Source organism: Abramis brama (genome assembly GCF_963993115.1).
Source record: "Abramis brama genome assembly, chromosome: 8".
In the NCBI taxonomy this organism is placed as follows: Eukaryota; Metazoa; Chordata; class Actinopteri; order Cypriniformes; family Leuciscidae; genus Abramis; species Abramis brama.
The window spans coordinates 15,545,026-15,565,277 of record NC_139970.1 but is presented as its reverse complement, the minus strand read 5'-3'; the positions used below and the strand labels follow the sequence as shown (position 1 = coordinate 15,565,277).

The following is a 20,252-nucleotide window of genomic DNA, read 5'->3' as shown; positions in this document are numbered from 1 at the left end:
AAAAGCTCTGTACATTAACTGCATTGATGCCGGCTGTATTTTGGGTGTCCCTGTCCTTATGATCAGTTTTCCCTTTTATGTAGGACTACAGGTGGTAGAAACCTACTATTTTCTGCCATGTGCCTCATGTTGCGGATTTGGGCCTTACCAAGGCATTAAGCCAAACTGAAATTACTGTTCAATCTGCTGTAGGCCATTTGCTAAAGGACATCCCTCCTCCATTCATCATGAAGCTCTCATTCATCTCATGGTCAGATGTGGATACTCCAAGCCCACAGATTTCATCTCACCAAGTCTTATATCAGTCAGAGTGATGCAAGACACTACTTCTCTACATTCTATACTCTAGAAATATCTCTCTCTTGTAGGGTAGACTTAGCAAACTGACCCCTCTATCCTAAACTTGTGATAATCGCACAGAAATTTAACTGCAGATTTTCTCATTTTACTCTCAATTTCCTGTCTCTCCGCACATGGTGTGGCTCCAGGCAGGGCGTGAAGACATTTCAAAGAACATCTAATGATTCCTTGGCCTTTGAATGCAAACCAAAACTCAATTTTAGCTCACAGTTGGATCAGGACAAGTACCACACACGCGTCTCCTCCCTTTTGTCATTGGAAGAGTGCTTATCTTTTTTGTTGCTCTTAGTAGACTGACTGAGGAAGCCTAAAGGGTCCATTCATATTCAGATTTAAGGCATTCATATTCACGTTGACCCGCCTCCTCTTAAAGAGGTTTTGCAGTGCCTAAAGCATCCCGTTGGTCCAGATCTGCCACTTTGGCAAATTTCCTTCAATGGGACCCTGACCCCTCCCATGTTCCTCTGTCAGGGTTTGGGTAATTGTATTATGCTTCTCTTTTGTTTGGGCCATGTCGAGCGTTTTGGCCACCTCACAATGCTCAAACATCTGCTCTCTAGGCTGTGCACGTTTCTGGATTGATGTAATGCCCCGTGCCATTTCTGGCTCTCCTACTCTTCACTTTTCTACTCCCAGACCTCCGCCCAGAGCCCAAACCAGCATCAGATGGACTCCATATTTTTGGGTTTAGTTCTCGGTGCAATTTTTTGGAGTATCAGTCTGTTCAGTACATTCAAGATTTTGGGTGTATCTGATATTTTGTTACTTATATTTGTTCTACTGTTTTTTATTTGCATAGTAAATATAATCAATAAATTAATTTGAGGAAAAGATTCATTGTGATGCATTGAGAATCATTTTATACTCTAATATAATCGTGAAGCAAGTGAAGATTTACACCTCTAGTGACTACCAATAGGAGTTTGTATGAAATAGTTGGTTATTGTAGTCAAGTAAAAACACTTCTAAGTTATACATTACTGATTTGGAACACTCTACATATGTAGTAACTTTGTGTGCCGTACAAATATGATGCGAGACTCTCAGTTGATTTCAGTAGAGTTTAGCTTTAGCATGCTGCTAATCTAACAATGCAGTTCTCCAAGAATAAAAATACTTGGGTAAAATAATCGATAGAACTATTTTTATCTATACTTTTTGGTATTGAATTGTTTATAATGGAGCCTGCTTATAATCTCCTGCTTTTCCCACCATATTAGATTTTTTTTTTTTTTTTTTTTTTTTTTTTTTTTTTTGAGTTTGTTGGAAGACTGCAACAAAGTTTACATGCCATGGTGTGGTCACTTTTGCCTTTGTACGACAAAATTATGCTGGTAAAATTCAGTTAATCAATACTGAATTCAGTTAATAGGTGGATCCACACAATTTCACACGAGAAGAGATGTTTCCCCAATTGTAGTTTGCATCAGATTCAAATTTAAGCTTTGAATACATGAATTCGCATCGATGACCAATATAAAGCTGCTTTGTTTGGAAGCGACCTCTGAGTAAGTGGTGCTTCATGCATCGTTACACTATTGATAAAGGAAATTTACCTTCTTTGCCCACAAAATTTGCTAGCATGACAGTGCCTTTTGGATTTGCCTATAGTAAAGCATCATAGAAGGCAGCATAATCATCCTGGACACTTTTGGAACAGCCTACGATGCCTAAAAATGCTGTCTATGTTGGCAACTTGAAAGATTTTGAAGCCAAAGTATTGCAATATGGTTGTTGTTTGCGTGGTATCTTAACATTTTATTTACTTGCATTATTTACCTTTTTTTGTGAGTTGAATAAGTCCTGACATTTTAGGGCAATCGAGTGAAATTCTCAAATGTTTTTATGTATGGCATGCCACATCAGATAAGGCAGTTTTGTCATGGTCATTAAGAACATGCATATAAATTAAGTATGCATATAAATTAAGTATTACATCAATTCCATTTAACCTTGGAACTCCTTATCAATGCTCTGGAGTTTTTGTACACTATGACTATATGTATACCACTATAGCTCCTTGTGAACCTGATGAATCTAGACTTAGAGAAGGGGAAATACATGCAGCATTTCCCTCACAATCAGACCTATTATTAGTGGTGGTTTTGGAAAATTCCTGAGTAATGATTGTTGAGAAGTACAGACTGGGAGGAAACTGGGAGGTAGAATAAAATGGGTTGAAATTAGCACTGTTTTAGGCCAATTTATTTAGAGCTGGTCACTCAGACTGGAGAGTGTCAGTCAGTAATGGACGTGTTTACGCCTAGTCTACAGCAGCCAAAAACCCACTCATACAAATGTGAACTGACAAGACTGCTGCTGTTGTCTTTTCCTCTTCAAACAAATCATTTACAATTACATCACTGTTACAGAGCTCACTGGGTTATAGGATAATATGACCCACTTTTCTATTGTTTATCATCCTGGAATTTATGTAGAATTAATCTGGAAATCATACAAAACAAATGTAATTGGTCTGAGGAATTTTCTCAAGTGCTGTCAACTGTTGATGCATCCATCATTAAAAAGAAAATTTAATGCAAAGCAAAATTATTCAACAGACTGCTGGAGGGTTGTGACCAAACATGGATCACAGGTCTGTTGTGGTAGAGTTGTTGTGCACGGCAGAATAAAAATTAGGGTAATGGTTCACCCCAAAATTCTAATACTGTCATCATTTACTCATCCTCAATTTGTTTCAAACCTGTATGAATTTCTTTCTTCTGCTAAACATAAAATATGATATTTTGAAGAATGTAGGTTACCAGTTGATGCACCCCATTGACTTCCATAGTAGGAAAAAAAAAATACTATGGAAGTCAATGGGGTCCATCAACTGTTTAGTTACCGACATTCTTCAAAATATGTTTTGTGTTCAGCAGAAGAAATAAATTCATACTGGTTTGAAACAACTTGAGGGTGAGTAAACGATGACAGAATTTTCATTTTTAAGTGAACTATCTCTTTAATCATATACAGTTTTTAATATGGCTTGAGAACAATGTGTGTTGTGCAGTGAATTATTGGATGCAGAGATTACTATTTTTGTAGCTATTTAATTATCAAGATGAATACATTTCAAAGTTTAATTGCAAGGATTTTATTTGTGTACTTATGTTTGAATAGCAATTTTGGTACTGTCTTGTGTCGCCACTTGTTGTCCCATGTAAAATCTGGATCCTAAAATCCACTACCCTAATCCATTTGAAAATAAATGTGACCTAGTGTTGTCCAGGTTTTAAACATGAATCCCTGGTGTGTGGCCATCACTGGCAATTTCCACCTCTAAACCATGCACTGCATGTCCTCTTATTGGAGCATATCACAAAGTGTCGAGAGATTTAGGATTGGTATGTTAATAATAGGTCTAGATGGTTGAAGTAAATTGCTGATATGCAATTTTGCTGATATATTGCTGAAATGATACAGATATGATGCTGATATGATTGCTGATATGATACAGATTCAGCAGAGCACTGAAGACAGGTGCCTAATTGCAAATGCAAGCTTTGCTTTGCTGTTCAATTAACTCTTAAAGCCTTAATATGCTCTCTCTTTTCAGTTATGCTCTGGCAGATGAGGCCTACCGGTCCCTGCGGGATCAAGATAAAGACCAGTGTATTCTCATCACTGGAGAGAGCGGGGCAGGAAAGACGGGTAAGACCACTGAAAATACTTACACTTGAATCAAGCTAATCAGTAACAAACTAGATAAAAAAAAATTGTTGAGACAACATTTTAGGTTGCCTGACCAGAAAGCTTGAAGAAGTTTTAAAAGCTTTGAAAAGTTTTCAGTTTGAAATAATCTGAAGTGGTTTAAAAGCATAAAGTTTGATGGGTTTAAAGGCAGTACAGTCTATTGGATGGATGGATGGATGGATGGGATCAGTTAGAAAAGATATAGCACACTATATCAGAACAAGTCAGAACAGTTTGAAGGTCTAGTCTGAGTTTGTTAGTTCTAGCTTGAAAAGTCTAGGAGGAGTTGGAGTTGAAAAAATTAGTCTCAGAAAAAGAATAGTATCTATAAGTTTAAATAGCATTTCAGTAAGTTGACTCTCTCAAGACAACTTAATAACAGTAGTGATGCTGCTAACTTTACATTTTTTTCAGTATTGTGATACTAACTACTTTCTTAATATAGGATTTTGTAACTGTGATGTCATTTCCTGTTCCCTCATGCTCATTCTTTTAATCCACTCATTCCTAAATTCTATCCAATTCATCTTTAACAATGCCGTCAAAGGATGATTCACCCATAATGCACTGTTGCTAACTTGCTCCTATTACTTTTTACAGTAGTTCCATTGCATTTGCTTTGTGGGATAAGTAGAGAGTAAACTGTATGTCATAGATTCTGGATAGATCAACAGTAAAATTGTTATGCAAATTGGACTAATCTGCAATCTAAAGTAATATCTTGGATTAAATTAGTTTAGAGGACTAACTCTTCTTGTGTCAAACTGTTCATCCAGTGTAGGGAAACGGATCAAGATCTACAAATGGGTAACAGGTGCTGTGTTCCTTATAATTTATGATCCAATCATAAATGTATTTGACACTTTCATTTGGCTCCCATTCAGTGTTTACATATGGATACCATCTCATATTCTCCCTTTTGAGTGCCTGCCTATCCATCTTTAAAAAAGAAACATTTGCCTTACAGAAAATAAAGATGATCGAGCAGTTAATGACTTGCTCAAGATGTATATTATATCAATTAAAATAATAATAATAATAATAATGGGAAAATAAAATACACACTTTTATTGTAGTTTTTGTATTGCAAGTGTTCATCTGACAAGCAGGTGTAGTATAGTGCTCTTTTGACTGAACTTTTGCTTGAGTTATTTTAATGTCAGCTCAACTCTGTCATGTTCATTTGAAAGAAGTTGTCTTGTTATTTTACAAAACCACAGCTGTTTAGCAGTGCATAACTGGACTCTTGTTTTAAAATGACCATCTTACTGTGCCAACCATTCAAATCCAGGATGTCCAACAGTTAAGGCAATGAGATAAATGGGGATTGTGGTAATCCACGCACTACATACTACAGAGCAAGGGCTGATGAAAAACATTGACTGTTAGTCAAGGTGACTGTTAATTTCAAAATGCTCTTCTATACTAATGAAAATCTACCACAGCTCAGAAATAAATTAAATTGGACTCTCCTATTCCATATTCAGGATCCATGCTTAAGCTATATGAAATGGGAGTTATGGTGTTATTTTCTATCTGCTTGATTATCACTCTATCTCTATGTATTAGATTTGATCAAAATGTTTCATAGTTTAAGTCCTGTGAATTGAGCAGAGTCCAAAAATAGCTGTAAATCTCTAAAACATAAGTGGGCGTCCTTCCCTTCAGAAAGCATTTCATATCAGCACTTCTGTGTGTAAGTCACTGCTCTCATAGGTCCAGACATGGGAAAGTCATTAAGTGTTGAACAAGATAAATCTTAAACAGCCATTTGTGCCAAGTAGATTTAAATCATTTCATGTAAAAACTAAAACAGTTTTAAACAAATAGTTTAAAATAATTTTCAAAAGTTTTTTCTTTTTCTTTTTTTTCTTTTTTTTTTACACGAAATGAACTAAAGGAAGTCAAATTTAACATTTTCATTTATACGCACCAATTTAATAATATGTAGCAATATTTGACAACATATATTTGATTATATTTGTTAAGGCACACTGGGACTTCCGTTGACATTTTTGAGGATGCAAACAAATCAATGAATAAGTTTCAAATAGAATAATTTAAACCAATATTTTTAACTGATTTACGGAAATACATTTTTTTATTATTATTATACATTTTTATGTAAGGCAAACTGGACATTGATGCACAAGCATTCCCCTATATTTGAGTTGTTCTGTCATCTCTTTATAATTAATAGCACCGGCTCAATGGAATGTTGAAGACTCTTTAAACAGTTGATCTCATGGTTGGCTTTAAAGGAATGGGGGAGTTTGAAAGGGAAAGGCGTTTTCTCCCTGTAGGATGAGCAGATTTGATGTAAAGGGGATTTTTGGAGGTGAGGTCTTGTCTCGAAGATGACCCCTGACCTCATTCTTCTGTGGTCTGTTTTTCAGAGGCCAGTAAGTTTGTGATGTCATATGTGGCAGCAGTGTGTGGGAAGGGCCAGGAGGTGAACAAAGTGAAGGAGCAGCTGCTTCAGTCCAATCCTGTGCTTGAGGGTGAGTTTTCCATTTCTTTTGATTTTGTACCAATTGTCACACCTGTAGGTCCAGGTGTTCAGGTCCCTTGTCCTTTTAAACATACATTGGATGTTCTGGAGGTCAGTTAAAGGCAAGCTGAGTGGCAGATCTTTCAGATTCTTGAAGGCGAGTTTGAAAGCAAGATGATTTGAGACCTATATCATTTGGATTTTCCCATAATCCTACCCCTACTAATGGGCCAAAAGCTCCCTGGTCCCTGTTGGCAATTAGACAGTTGTGTTTTTATGTGGGGCCATGAACAGGAAATGCCCATAAGCAATGAGATGGAGATGGATCAGGAATGCCCAGTGCTTCTTGGCAGCAGGACTCCGAGCAGAGTGAAGTCCCACATCTGGGAGAGTTTAGCTGCTGGAAGTAATGAGCCCCACACTGGGGGTCCAGCACATTTCCTGCTGCATGTTTCTCTACCATAGACTTTCTGTGAATGTAGGTTATACTATGAGGAGATGGCGTTCAGAAGGAAAATGCAAAAATTCATTATATTTAATGAGGGACATGTTGAACTTAAAAATAAAGGAACTTTATTAGCATCTATGGTTCTATGAAGAACCTTTAACATCCATGGAACCCTTCCATTGTACAAAAGGTTCTTTACAGTGGTAAAATGTTATTTAGATTTCTAAAATGTTCTTAAATAAAAGAAAAAACTGAAATAAAAGAAACTGTTTGCTGGGAACCAAAAATGGTTCTTCTATGCTATGGCATCTCTGTGAAAACCCCTATTTGGAACCTTTTTTAAGAGTGCTTAATGTTAGTTTCAGTAAACCATATTTGCAAAGCACCGAAACAAAAAAAGTGTTTCATTGGAGAACAAAATAGATTTGAAAGAAATGAGGCAGTTCTTGTATGCAGAAGTCCCATGGTCATGGATAACTTAGGAAAACAAAACATTTCAGGGAATTTTAAAGTTTACCAGGCCTGAAAAAGTCACAGAAAATAAACAAAATCTAAAAAGACTGTACAGTTTATACAGCCACTTTTCTAGTTATACTTACCTATATTTCATCAACTAGACCAGGGACCAGCAATTTTTATCAAGTCCCACTGTGTGCCATTTTCAAAGTTATCAACTTTTAATATAATTTGAGAATTATTTCGAAGTTTATTTGTCACTGAAATGGAAAGTTGCATTGTGGGATACAGTATTCTGAGCAATGTGCTGTTTTGTATACTGCAAATGTCCTGCTGTAAGGTAATCTGAATGTTCCATGCATACTGAACGCAGTATACGTACTATGTACTGCACTAATATGTTAGTATGCTTTTCTAAATGTAGCCATTGTTTGTTTAAAGCTGCCGTCGGCAAATTTTTTTTGATCAAATTCAGTGAAATTGACACTATAATCCGACAGAACAACATAACTAAGTTGGTTTTAGAAAAAAACCCGAGCTTCTAACTCCACCTGGAGCGTGTTATTTGTTTTGCAAAAATCCACCGCTCCCGTCTCATCGGGTCCAATCAGCGCCGGGGGGTGTGAGATCTGACTGTCAATCACAGTTCGTGCACACGCCACAGATCCCCCCTCCCTCGCGCAGACGCGCACATTACAATATCACATGCACACGACACGCCTGAAGATTGTACGAAGCGTGATGGCGGAGAGAAATCTACTAACAAGCTTCCAATTCCTCGGTTATTGCTATCTATGGATAGATTAGCCAGGGCAGCCTACCTCCGAGTCCATGGTGTTGATCGATGCTGAAGAGACGGACGCGTTCACAGAAAATCAGGTACACACGCACTGACGATGGGCGGGTGCTCGTTGGTAGTGGGGGAGGGGCATGAGAGTTGTAAACATTCAAAATTTTGGCTAAATCCACTCAATCTGCCAGACTTGCCGACTGCAGCTTTAATCTGAATGCACAATAATACTTTCATTTGTTGTGGTGCCATCTTGAAGCTTAAACAGGCATGCCAATGCCAAGGTCATGGGTTCAAATCCCAGGGAATGCATGAACTAATAAAATGTAAACAGTAAACGCAATGAAAGTCACTTCAGATTAAAGTGTCTGCCAAATGTAAATTCCATTCAGTGTCCATCACAGTCAACTAAAATTTGCATATACTCGTTACACTGTTTTGTAATGGACAAAATTATTGATAGGACATGTGAAATTGTTCCTGTTTTTGACCTTCTAATTATTTTGTGTTTCATGAATATGATGAAAGATAGCTTAGAGGATTCAGGATATTTTTTCCACCATATGACATTTTTTCCACCATATGACAATCAAATATAGTGCTGAATGAATATGGCATAACTAACTCACAGCATGTTTTTCCACTGCAGCTTTTGGTAATGCCAAAACCGTGAGGAATGACAACTCGTCTCGATTTGTGAGTATCTATTTTTTCAACCAGGAAGAATATTTTACAACTGTTTTGATGCTGCTCCTCCCTTTAGCGCATGTTTGCTTTAGATTAGATCAACATGGACTTTTGATCAGTGATGTAAACACAGGCAAATGATTCTATTGCTTTGTCAGCCCACCCCTAAAGTGTTCTCTCTTATCAATCTTTTCTTGGGAGTTTGGTTTTGCTTACGGTCTCCTTTTGCTTTGTGTTCCTCTTCTTTATTGACCGACACATCTATTCTGACACAGCAACAGTAGAGTGATTGCTGTTCGTGCTTGTTCATACAGTTGGATTCAAACAGAACCCTGTGGAACCTCTCTGGCAACCACCTACAGATGCCTTTGACTCTTTTCTGCTTATTTTTCTATGATTTTTTCCTGACTCCCACAATGCCATTGAACACAACTCGCAAAGATTAGCACAGTTAAATATCTCAATTTATGCAAATATGTTTGATGCTGCGGCTCTTTGACAGTTTGGCCTTTTTTTCAGCTGTCTATCACGGCCTGACCACACTAAATAAACATACACTGAGCTATAGAGTGTGTACTTACAGAGGTCAGACCACACAGAATTTTCCAGCATTGGCTTTCAGAGGTGCTGTTTAATTTACATAACAGGGTAAACAGAATACTGTTGAGTCAATGTTGTTGTTGCTGTTGATCTAAATTTTAGTAATTCATGGGTCAAAATGCACAAAAATTTGTTTGAGCACTCTTACTGGCTCTTGCATCACCCACATGAAACCATCAGTGTTACATAACCATTTATTTTTGTGGCTTTGCACTGTGAACTAATCTGAACAAACATTGTTGTTAATACATTGCCTTTATTGTAAAGTGTTAGCGAAATAATAATATACTTTAAAATAATATACAGTACTTAAAGGCAGGGTAGGCAGGATTTTTCTAAAAAACTTTTTCCCAAATTTGTTTAAACTGTCTTTATATACCAATACATAATTAAAATGTAAGTACTCTGAAAAAGAGAGTATAAAAATCGAGTGTCTGTAGTCCTCTCAGGGCTGCAATAAACACAGCTACTTATTTCCATTTGGAACGAATGAAATGATTGGCTGGGCGACTGTCACTCTCCCTCGCTACCATGGCTACCACCCCTGCTGCTACAGGAGCTGCCCACATGCGCACACCCGTTTGACTCGAGGAGGGGAAGGAGGCACGGAGAGAGGCACGGAAGCCAGGAAGAATCACAATTATGGCAGAGAAAGAGCAGTCAAAATTCCCAGTACCTGCATATATAGTCACCGAAGGCAAACAAGGCAAAAAAAGGAACTAGTAAGGTAGAAAGGTAGGCTACTTGTCTCCGGAGTGTAATGTTAGTCCTCATCAGAGCCAACAGTGCTTTCATCATGGAAGCTCTTACATGCAAAACACTGTATATGTTATGAATCTTACACGAAATTCACCTTCATCACAGTGTAACTGATGGTAATGGGAAAACGTGCATCAGTGCAACCTGTTTTTAGCTCGTTACCGAATCAAACTCAATATATTTTAAACTTTACCAGTATCGATATGCTAGCTTGATAGTGAGTACTAACAGCCATGTTCGTTGTTTATATTCATAATGATAAAGTTAGGTATTTTATTACATGTGATTCTGACATGATGTCACTACATGCACTGCGCTCCTCTCCGCTCGGCGCTGGAAAACGCATCCTCCAGCTGAGCGGTCGGCATCGCGCGTTCATGTGTTTTGGGGGCGTGGCTTTAGAAGGAGCCCAGAAGGGAGGGGGTGGGAGTGAATGGAATAAGTAGCTGTGTTTATTGCAGCCCTGAGAGGACTACAGACACTCAATTTTTATACTCTCTTTTTCAGAGTACTTACATTTTAATTATGTATTGGTATATAAAGACAGTTTAAACAAATTTGGGAAAAAGTTTTTTTAGAAAAATCCTTCCTACCCTGCCTTTAAGTGTGAACGGAATGTAATGTTTTCAGACACTTAATTGCATGTTAATTGCATTTTAGTTCAAATTTATTTTAGTTTAAATTTATATTAAATGCATTTAGCTGAATATTTTTTGGATCCGCTTAAGTAGAACTTAAGTACATCTTTATGTAATTTCAATATAGTTTTCTGTTGTCTTTGAGATATTGTGTACAAGCATTATTGGTGAACTTAAATATACTTTACAATATACTAACCCTTAAACAGGCAAGAGTGGAAAATGATCAGCAAAAAACTTTTCCACTTATTTTTAATTTTTAAAATATTTGATAATAGTTTGGATTTCCCAGGATACATTGCCCTATTAGGGTATAAAAAAAGCCAAAGTCATCAATATTTCTATGATTTATTTGATGCAAAAAAATATTGTCATATTCAAAATATACTACATGTCTAAGTTTCCTAGAATTGAAGCATACACAATTCTTGTATTTTTATACTACTGAACTGTCCTGTCTTCAACCTCGGAGTGGGCAACTCTAGCCCTTGAGGTCCATTGACCTGCAGGGTTTAGCTCCATCCGTAACCAATCATATAATGTAATGTATGATACAACATATCATTTTCTATGTAATCCTGAAGACTTTAGATTTCTTCAGGTGTTCTTGATCAGGGTTGGAGCTAAACTTTGAAGGATATGATCCACTATTATCCACTATAAACTCCACTATGATAATGAAAACAGAATTGGATTAAAAAGTCTTTCTCATGCCTATTAAAAGAGATTCGGGTATGTATTCTGTGGTGCGCATTGCCTGTTTAAGGGTTAACGTAATTTCTATTCAAATGTGTATGTTATGTTTTTACATATAATCGTAAATTACATATTTGTAATGATGTTGCAATTTAGTACATTGTGTTATCTAAATTAAAATAATCATAGCACATCAAAATATGTGTATTTTATAGAACAACAAAAGATTATTAAAACAATGATTTTAAAAGTAAAACTTCTCATTTGACATTTATTACAATGCACTTTTTAAAAGTGTACTTAGTGTTAACAAACAGTATACCAAGTACACATAAGTGGCATTTTATTTCATTATTATATTAATTACAAGTACAATTTTAAATATTTCAGTTTTGAAGTAAACTACATGTGCACATACAATACAATTAGGTTCACTTTTTTTAAAAGAGGTTATATATACTTAGCTTAGCAATATGCTATCACCAAGCTCTTTTGGAAGTCCATTTATGTGGCACAAACAGTTGTGGACTGGTTAGGATGCTGCCCTATATATGCCATATTAACACCTTAACATTTAAATGACAATTTCAAAGCTCAATTTTCAAGCACCATTTGAATCATATAATTTTTCAACAGCTCTCTGTGTTATAGCAATATCAAAGCAATTTTCAGCTATTACTTCCTGTGTTGGAAGAGGATTTTCGAGTTTATCCATCAGCCTCTAACGCAGTTTCCTTTAGAAGTGCTGTTGGATATAAATAAAGAGGGAACATTTTTATTGGCTCCAGAGACACTGGGCTTACTGTTCCTTTCCCAAACAGTGTACAGGGACAGAAAGACAAAAAAAAGTTTATTTTACCATTACAGCAGCAGAGGGAAAAAAAAGCCTTTTCTCTCACAGTAGTACATTACTCCATTGCAAATCTATGTCTGATTGGCAGCATGTGTTATGAACAGGCCTGTGCTTGGAGAATTGACTGCGCTTAGAGGGAAGGTCTTTTTTTTTCTCATCTGCCTCACGGAAGGCTCAAATTTCAGCCCTATTTGCAGTGATCACTGCCCTCGTTGTCATGCGTCTTTTCCTACCATCAGAAACCACTGAAGAGCCACGTGGTTCTCCACAGCAAGCCTTCCATTAGTACTAAAGGCCTTGAAGTGTCACCATAGGGGAGGGACACACTTCTTAGACCTTAACAACTTAATCATATCTTATTTTGACTGCACAAGAAGGCCCTGTTAAACAACAATAAAGAACCATGTCATCAACTAACCCACTATGCACTTTTTATGGGATGTGCTAACAATTTCTTCTCTTTCTACAGGGAAAGTACATGGATATCGAGTTTGACTTTAAAGGAGACCCCATTGGTGGAGTCATCAGTAATTGTGAGTATAATTATAAGGCAGAGACCATGGAGTGTCCCTGTAATAGTTCCCAAGAAGGAATAAAGGAATAGTTCACCCAAAATCTGTCATTATTTAGTCACCCTTATGTTGTTCCAAGCCTTTATGCTGTTTTGTTTAGTTTTTTTTAAATACAAAAGGAAGAAAGCTGGAAAAATGTTTGCGCAGCGACAGTTTGTGACTATAACCGCTTTTCCACCATCCTTGTTGTTTAACCATTCCATTCCATGCCGATCTGGCCCAGCCGGCACGGATATGGTTTGATTTTCCACTGTGGGACTGATAACGGAGCTCTTTGAAATGTAATACAAATGCATTGCCTTGGTATTTCAAGAGTTTACAGATTGCATAAGGTGTAAATAACGATGGCGTTATGGAGGATGATCAGATATTTATTTTATTTTTGTCATTAAATTGTGTTTACCTTGCTCAAATAGCACACTAGAAACTGTAGCCAACCATGCTGAAAATCCTGGGACTAGAATGGTTTGTAATCATGCCATGTTGTGCCATACCAGACTGAAGTGGAAATACAACTAGAACCGATTGTTTTGTTCATGTATTTTTAATCAAGTTAATGCAGACTTGGTGAGCATAAGAGACTTCTTTAAAAAAAGTGAAAAAAATTTACTGACTCCAAACATTTGAACAGCAGTACATATGGAATGTAGTGCACAACTACTTTTATGGTTGCTGCGGTTACCATGAACTGTCGCTTTATGGAAAAGAACTGCATGAACATTCTTGAGAATTTCTCTGTTTTCTGGAAGTCAGTCTGAGGGAGAATAAATGATGACAGATGTTTCATTTTGGGCACCTATTTCTTTTAGTATTTTATACAAGTGGCCTTGTCTTTACTCTAGCTTTTAGCGGTGTGCATTTCATACACACAAACCATCCAGAGTGTGTCCTTGTTTTTGTTTTGTTTTGACTGTTTTGTAGCAGCATATCAAGCAAATGGTTACTGTAATATCCCCTTGAGCCTGTCTCTCTGCAAATTCAAATCCAGACCAGCAGTCTAGTTGGTTTGGCACACATACCCTTGACTGTTGAAGCCAGTGGTAGCTCAAGGTTTTCTCACGCACTTGGTTCATTTATAGTCTCCAATTAATGGGTTGATGAAATAAGGAATGGTGAACAGTTGCAGGACCTAAAATATGTACTTATTTACTTGTACATATAAGTATGTCTAATACGTTGATATAGATTTCAACATTAAATCATTACACTTTCTTTTGTTTGTCAACTAACCTAATACATAATTGCTGGCATAAGTTAATTTCTAAACCTTAGCTACATTTATCTGGTCAAAAATGTGATTTTGCTACTATGACAAGTGCCCTTAAAGTCTTTAAATGGAAACAAAAGTGCTACCACTTGGCATTGAGAGATAATTAATCAACCTAAGTTTGTTATCCCACAACAACTTCCTGTGACTGTTGACACGGTCCATTGACACAATTAGCCAATTGATTTGAGGAGAGTTTGTAACCTACATTAGCAGTTTGAGTGACTAGTCGATCGGTTAGTGTGTCACCATCCATGTGAGAGTTGTTCTCTCAGTTCTCTTATTGTTGCTGTTGTGATTTCTGTACTTCACTCCGTCACATACAGGGGTGTCACTAGACCTAAATGACAACCTAATGATATTTCTGATATTTGAAACAAAAGTTACTGACTTACTAACAGTTACGCCTTCAGTCTAGGTTTTGTAGTTGCAGATGAACAATGCTCCACGTCTTGTCTTCTCTCATATCAACCTAATAAATGTGGTTGATGATAAGATAATCAAGGCTTTGGGCTGATGCTGCTGTTTTCTACTGGACACACATCTGGATGGAGCGTGGGTGGTGTGACATGTCCCTCCTCCTACAGATGAATATCTCCTGTGAGACTTCCTGTCTCAATCTAAATACAATGAACAATGGAAGCTTCATCATGGATTGGATACCTAAATATTCATTCTAATGTAAACAGGAAAACACCTTTGTTTTCCTCTAAAATGACGGGAGAATTGTCTGTAGTCAATAGCTGTTTTATCATGTATTAAATATGTTTGTATGACAAATCACCTACTTTCAGGAAGCAAAAAGTTTAAGACAAAAGCAAAACTGTATTTCACAACAAAATAAAAGTGAATGACATAAGAATTTGAATCTCATTGCAAAAGATTAAGATATATCCAAATTTAAATATGAAAGATGTTCAGAATTGTAGGGAGACTTATGTTATTTACAATATTTTATTGGACTGGGCAGTCACTGATTTTTTTTAATTCCATAACAGTTGATTCTCTGATTGTTGGATACAGTATAAAAGTAATATATAATTTAATATTAAAGTAATAAAGTAGAAAATTGTATATTGTGAAATTAATTTATGAAGTTGACAACACATTGACTTCACTGAGGATATCATTGCTTGAATGCATTGTATCTCATGTTAGGCCTGTCTTTTAGGTTTAAACATTCTCGCTAAAACTTTCTATGGAGAAAATTAATTATTTTATTTATTTATTTTACTTTGGGACAACACTTGAGGACAAGTGTTTACTTTATACATGGACATCACCCCCAGCTTTTGTCATCTTTTGTCATGTGTGCACATGAACTGTTTTATGTTTTGATATTTCCCCATCACAGATCTCTTAGAGAAATCCCGTGTGGTAAAGCAGAGCAGGGGCGAGAGGAATTTCCACATCTTCTACCAGCTGCTTTCTGGAGCATCAGATGACTTGCTCAGTAAGAGACTACTTACATTTTATTTTGATTATATGTGTATTCTGGATGCACTATCCATTCAGTGGCTTTCAGAACATGGTGAGGAAAAGACTGCACTAAAGCGTACCTGAGAATGTATGGTTCATTTGTGGGTAGGCCTGTCGCGATAATTAAATAACCGTCTGATCGCGATTATTTGATCTAACCGCGATTGTTTCAGACAACCGCGATTATTGCGCTCTTTTATAGGCCTACGGCACAAGGGGAGTCATGGACCAAAATAAATAGACAAGCACTAATTACGTTTTCCAGCAATATATTCAAAGTCATCTGAAGCCATTCCATAGCTTAATGTGAGGGACAGTAGTATATTTACATTGTTAAATTAAAGTTCACAAACTCGTCTGCAGCTGTCAATCATTCCATTCAGCATTCAAACAGCGCGTGTCGTCCGGTTACGACAGGATACACGGTAAAACTTTCTCCAATGTGACATTGACGTTATAATGCTTGATCTGTAGATAAAGGGCTGTGGATTTGCATAAAATGACTTTATTTTGCTGGAGTTTTTTGCTGTTTCTAAATGACTCGCTACCGTGTGCCTACACAGCACAAGGACTATGAATTGGCATCAGACGCACAATAACTGGAGTTTAAAACTGTGAAGAAACAAATGATCAATAAACTGTTGGACTGATATACACTAGGATTTGTGCCCTCGACATTTCTTCGCTTTGTGCCGTGAACTTTTAAATGCGCACTTGTGCAGCACTGCGCACTGTGGCTCCATGTTGCATTAAGCACATCATTCTGCACCCGCGATGCGCATACGCGCTTTGTTCCGCTCTGTTTTGAAGCGTATCATATTATCATGGTTTGTGCACATTTGTTTTTATTAACATGTTTAGATTTTATTAAATTACTGTGCAGATGTTTTCAAAAATTACTTTTTGCTGCTGATTTATACACTCACTAAGTTTAATAAACAAATTGTCATAGCTATTGAATATATTTATTTAATATTTAAAGGTGTTAACTGTAATCTTACACTGCAAAATGATAACTTACAAAGGTTTAAATTCATCACAATTATTTAATTAATGAAGCACAAAGCCCTAAAACAGACAATTAATCGGCATAATCGCCAAAGCCCTAACACAGACAATTAATCGTCAAAGCCCTAAAACTGACAATTAATCGGCATAACCGCAATTATTTTTTAGACAATTAATCGTCAGCCAAATTTCATAATCGTGACAGGCCTATTTGTGGGGCCATGTTCGCACCACGTTGGACCATGGCCATTGTCTGACATTTTTAATAAAAGAGAACACAATAACAGACTTTGATTTCAGGCATCAAAGGGGTGAGCTGGATGGAAAACCACATAGATGTAACATAATCTGATGGCAACTGGGTCTTATGAAATGAATAATACATAGACAGAAATCTTTGACAAAACCAAAGACAGTAAAAGAGAAAGATTTACCACTCATAGAAAAACAACTGGGAGAAATGACAGTGCTCAGTTAACAAAGATTGTTGTCAAGTGAACTGAATTGCCTTAAAGGGCACTATAACTTCATTTTTCTTTCAGAAAAACTGAAGCTGGACCGAGACTTTAGCAAATACAACTACCTTAGCTTGGATTCGGCAACAGTCAATGGATTGGACGATGCTGCCAGTTTCAGAACAGTCAGAGTAAGTTTGCTTTCAAGCCTACCGTACATAGAGTAGCTGGTTCCTAAACACATTATAGCATGTGAGACATTGGTTCAGACTGTCTAGGGATTAGCTCTGATCCATGGCACCCTGTATGATGAGAGGCTAGCAAAGCACCTTATCTCCTCAGCTTAACTGGATAATATCATCCTTTACCCCACTGAGGTGGAGTTTGATCCGAGCAAGACACTTTGCCTTGTGGCATTATGTAATTTGAGCTTCGTTCAAGCCTCTACTTAAAGACTGGGAGGTTCATTTAAGGGGGAATTCCACCTGCTCTTAGCTGACTTGTGCAAATAGAAATCATTGCTTCTGTTTTCCTTTCCTTCTCTCATGCATATTTATTTTTTGTGAAAAGGGTCATGTAGGGCTTGACAATAAGATTATTTTCTGCTGGCCTGGTTGAGACAGTAGTTCAGATTTTGACTTCCCTTTTTCACTGACCCTGGGACAGAAATTATTACAGTATTATTATTTTTTTAAACACATACTTGGTTTCTGACATATACAAAAAAATGCTTTTATTAACATTTAATAATGTATTTCCCAGACAAATTTATGACAAATAACATGCATTTTTTGCTAACAGCTATAAGTTATGTAGTGTGTTGATTTAGCGACGAGAATACATTTTGTGTGCAAAAAAATAAATAAAACGGCTTTATTCAACAATTTCTTCTCTTCTGTGTCAGATCTCCTACGCTATTCGCGTTGTAAACACAGTACAGCGCTTCCGGGTTCCATGTCAGAACGCAGAAGAGAAGAAATTGTTGAATAAAGTCTTAATTTTTTTTTGCGTACAGAAAGTATTCTTGTCGTTTCATAACATTACATTTATATCACTGTAGTGTTTGTGTCCCAGCAAACAATGCAGCCCACATTAAACTGTTCAGAATCCAGCACTGTATCAGACAATGCAGTGCAGTTCTGATGAACAATGTCTAAGCCAGACATCAGAACACCCTAACTCAGCATGTGCTGGGCCTCTGGCTTTGTCTTTTAACCCCTTGCCTGGGGAGTCAAATCCAATTAATTAGAAACATGCTTTTTTGCAGTGTAGACAGTTGCAGTTTATAAGGTTAAGCATAAATAAGGCTTTCTGTGTAGGAGACAGTAAACACTTCCACAAGGGAGGATGGTTGCTATGTATGCTATGCTGTAAATAATATACAAAACTCAGCAGAAATTTCATTCTTAGAGACACGGCATGCCGTCTTATTAACATGAAAACATTATTGAAGAGTTTCTCCACTTTGATTGTCATTCCCTTTGAGCTGCGTCAGGTTTGAGGCCTTTACAGCTCACTCACTGTTATCTCTGTGAGTGAGATCTTTGACTTTGCCAATGAACTGCTTGCACGTTCATTATCAGCGATTCCATGACATTTCAAATGTAATTTATGGCTTCACAAGAACAAATATTGACACAATTTATTGAAGCACAAGCAACATGAGAAATCATAAGCCTCTGATGATTATGTTGGCGAAATACTAAATATACTGTAAAATGTCAATAACGTATTAACGTAAATAACAATACTAGGGTAAGTCTCAGGTCATATTTTATCCCAACATCAAATCAATGATGAATGAAACATGAATGAGTGAAACATCCACATGCATTACATTTAAAATAATTTCTTTATGAGAAATGTGGAGTAATTTGCTTATTGTCAAGGAAATAATGCCACAATGATAAAAATTATTGGTCCTAAAATTTTCTTTCAAATATAATTTCTTATTTCTTTCCCTTTAAGGTGTCGAATGTAAACACAATTTATTATTAAGACCACCTCCAATGCTCAATCTTTTCTCTTTGACAGCCTGTGGTGTGATGGAAATTTCTGTCATTAGTTTTTCCTCTAGATTGTTCAACACCCTTAGGCTGTCCATTAGTGGTCATGGGCCAGTCAATCACTTAACAGAAGCCACCATATGTACTGTCATGTTAAATGTCCATCAGCAGACCACTATTGATATTTTCTCTTCTGTTTTCCCAGAATGCCATGCAAATTGTGGGCTTCATGGAGGATGAGGTTCAGTCAATACTTGAGCTGGTGGCCGCCGTTCTCAAGCTAGGAAATATAGAGTTTAAACCAGAGTCTCGCGTCAACGGGTTTGATGAGAGTCGAGTGAAGGACAAGAACGGTGAGTTCTAGGCTCTGTCAGAAAGCATTGCCTAACCAAAAGCTTTTTAGGAGATCTGGTTAGATATTGTACAACTGAAAGATTATTTCTTCTTTTTTTAAAACCTTTGCACATGGAAACATCACAATCAGTATTAGACATAATGATTTAAACATTTGCTTGCATGGAAAATCTAATTAATATTAATTGTGAAACAGCATATACTGTCGTCTTATATATAACAGGCCTTCATCTGCTCAACAGGTTGTTCACTACTGCCATCTATTGATCTGTCCAGAGATATTTACAGTAATAGCTTGCAGTTGGTTGTATAGTTAATCAACACCAACCACATGGGTACTTAACCAAATAACCCTTGAAGCTTTTAGCATGCATGCATAAGCTGATGATAAAAATGTTTTTGTAAAGCCAGATGAATGCCTCCTTGACTAATGGGTAGATATTATATTTAAATCAGTGACAGATGTTTCCTGTTACATGCCGGAATTAATCTTAAACCATTTTACAAATCCTCTATAATTTTTAAACATTCAGTTTACCTCTGTTAAGGGAACAAATTAAGGCAAAAAAGGTCATTCAAAATAATGCTAAAACTTTTACAGGCCTAAAATATTTACTTTCCTGGACACAGTGCA

At 36.8% G+C, this 20,252-nt stretch overlaps 1 protein-coding gene across 4 annotated transcripts in view; it reads left to right on the top strand.

Moving 5' to 3' along the window:
- myo1b (myosin IB) overlaps positions 1–20,252 on the top strand; it is a 100,309-nt gene that overhangs the window by 39,456 nt on the left and 40,601 nt on the right. For all 4 annotated transcript variants that reach the window (XM_084122783.1, XM_084122782.1, XM_084122781.1 and 1 more), the window contains exons 4-10: positions 3,923–4,017; positions 6,456–6,560; positions 8,894–8,940; positions 12,947–13,010; positions 15,671–15,769; positions 17,346–17,449; positions 19,470–19,617. In XM_084122783.1, the coding sequence (XP_083978909.1) occupies positions 3,923–4,017; positions 6,456–6,560; positions 8,894–8,940; positions 12,947–13,010; positions 15,671–15,769; positions 17,346–17,449; positions 19,470–19,617 (662 nt within the window). The remainder of the gene's footprint in view (positions 1–3,922; positions 4,018–6,455; positions 6,561–8,893; positions 8,941–12,946; positions 13,011–15,670; positions 15,770–17,345; positions 17,450–19,469; positions 19,618–20,252) is intronic.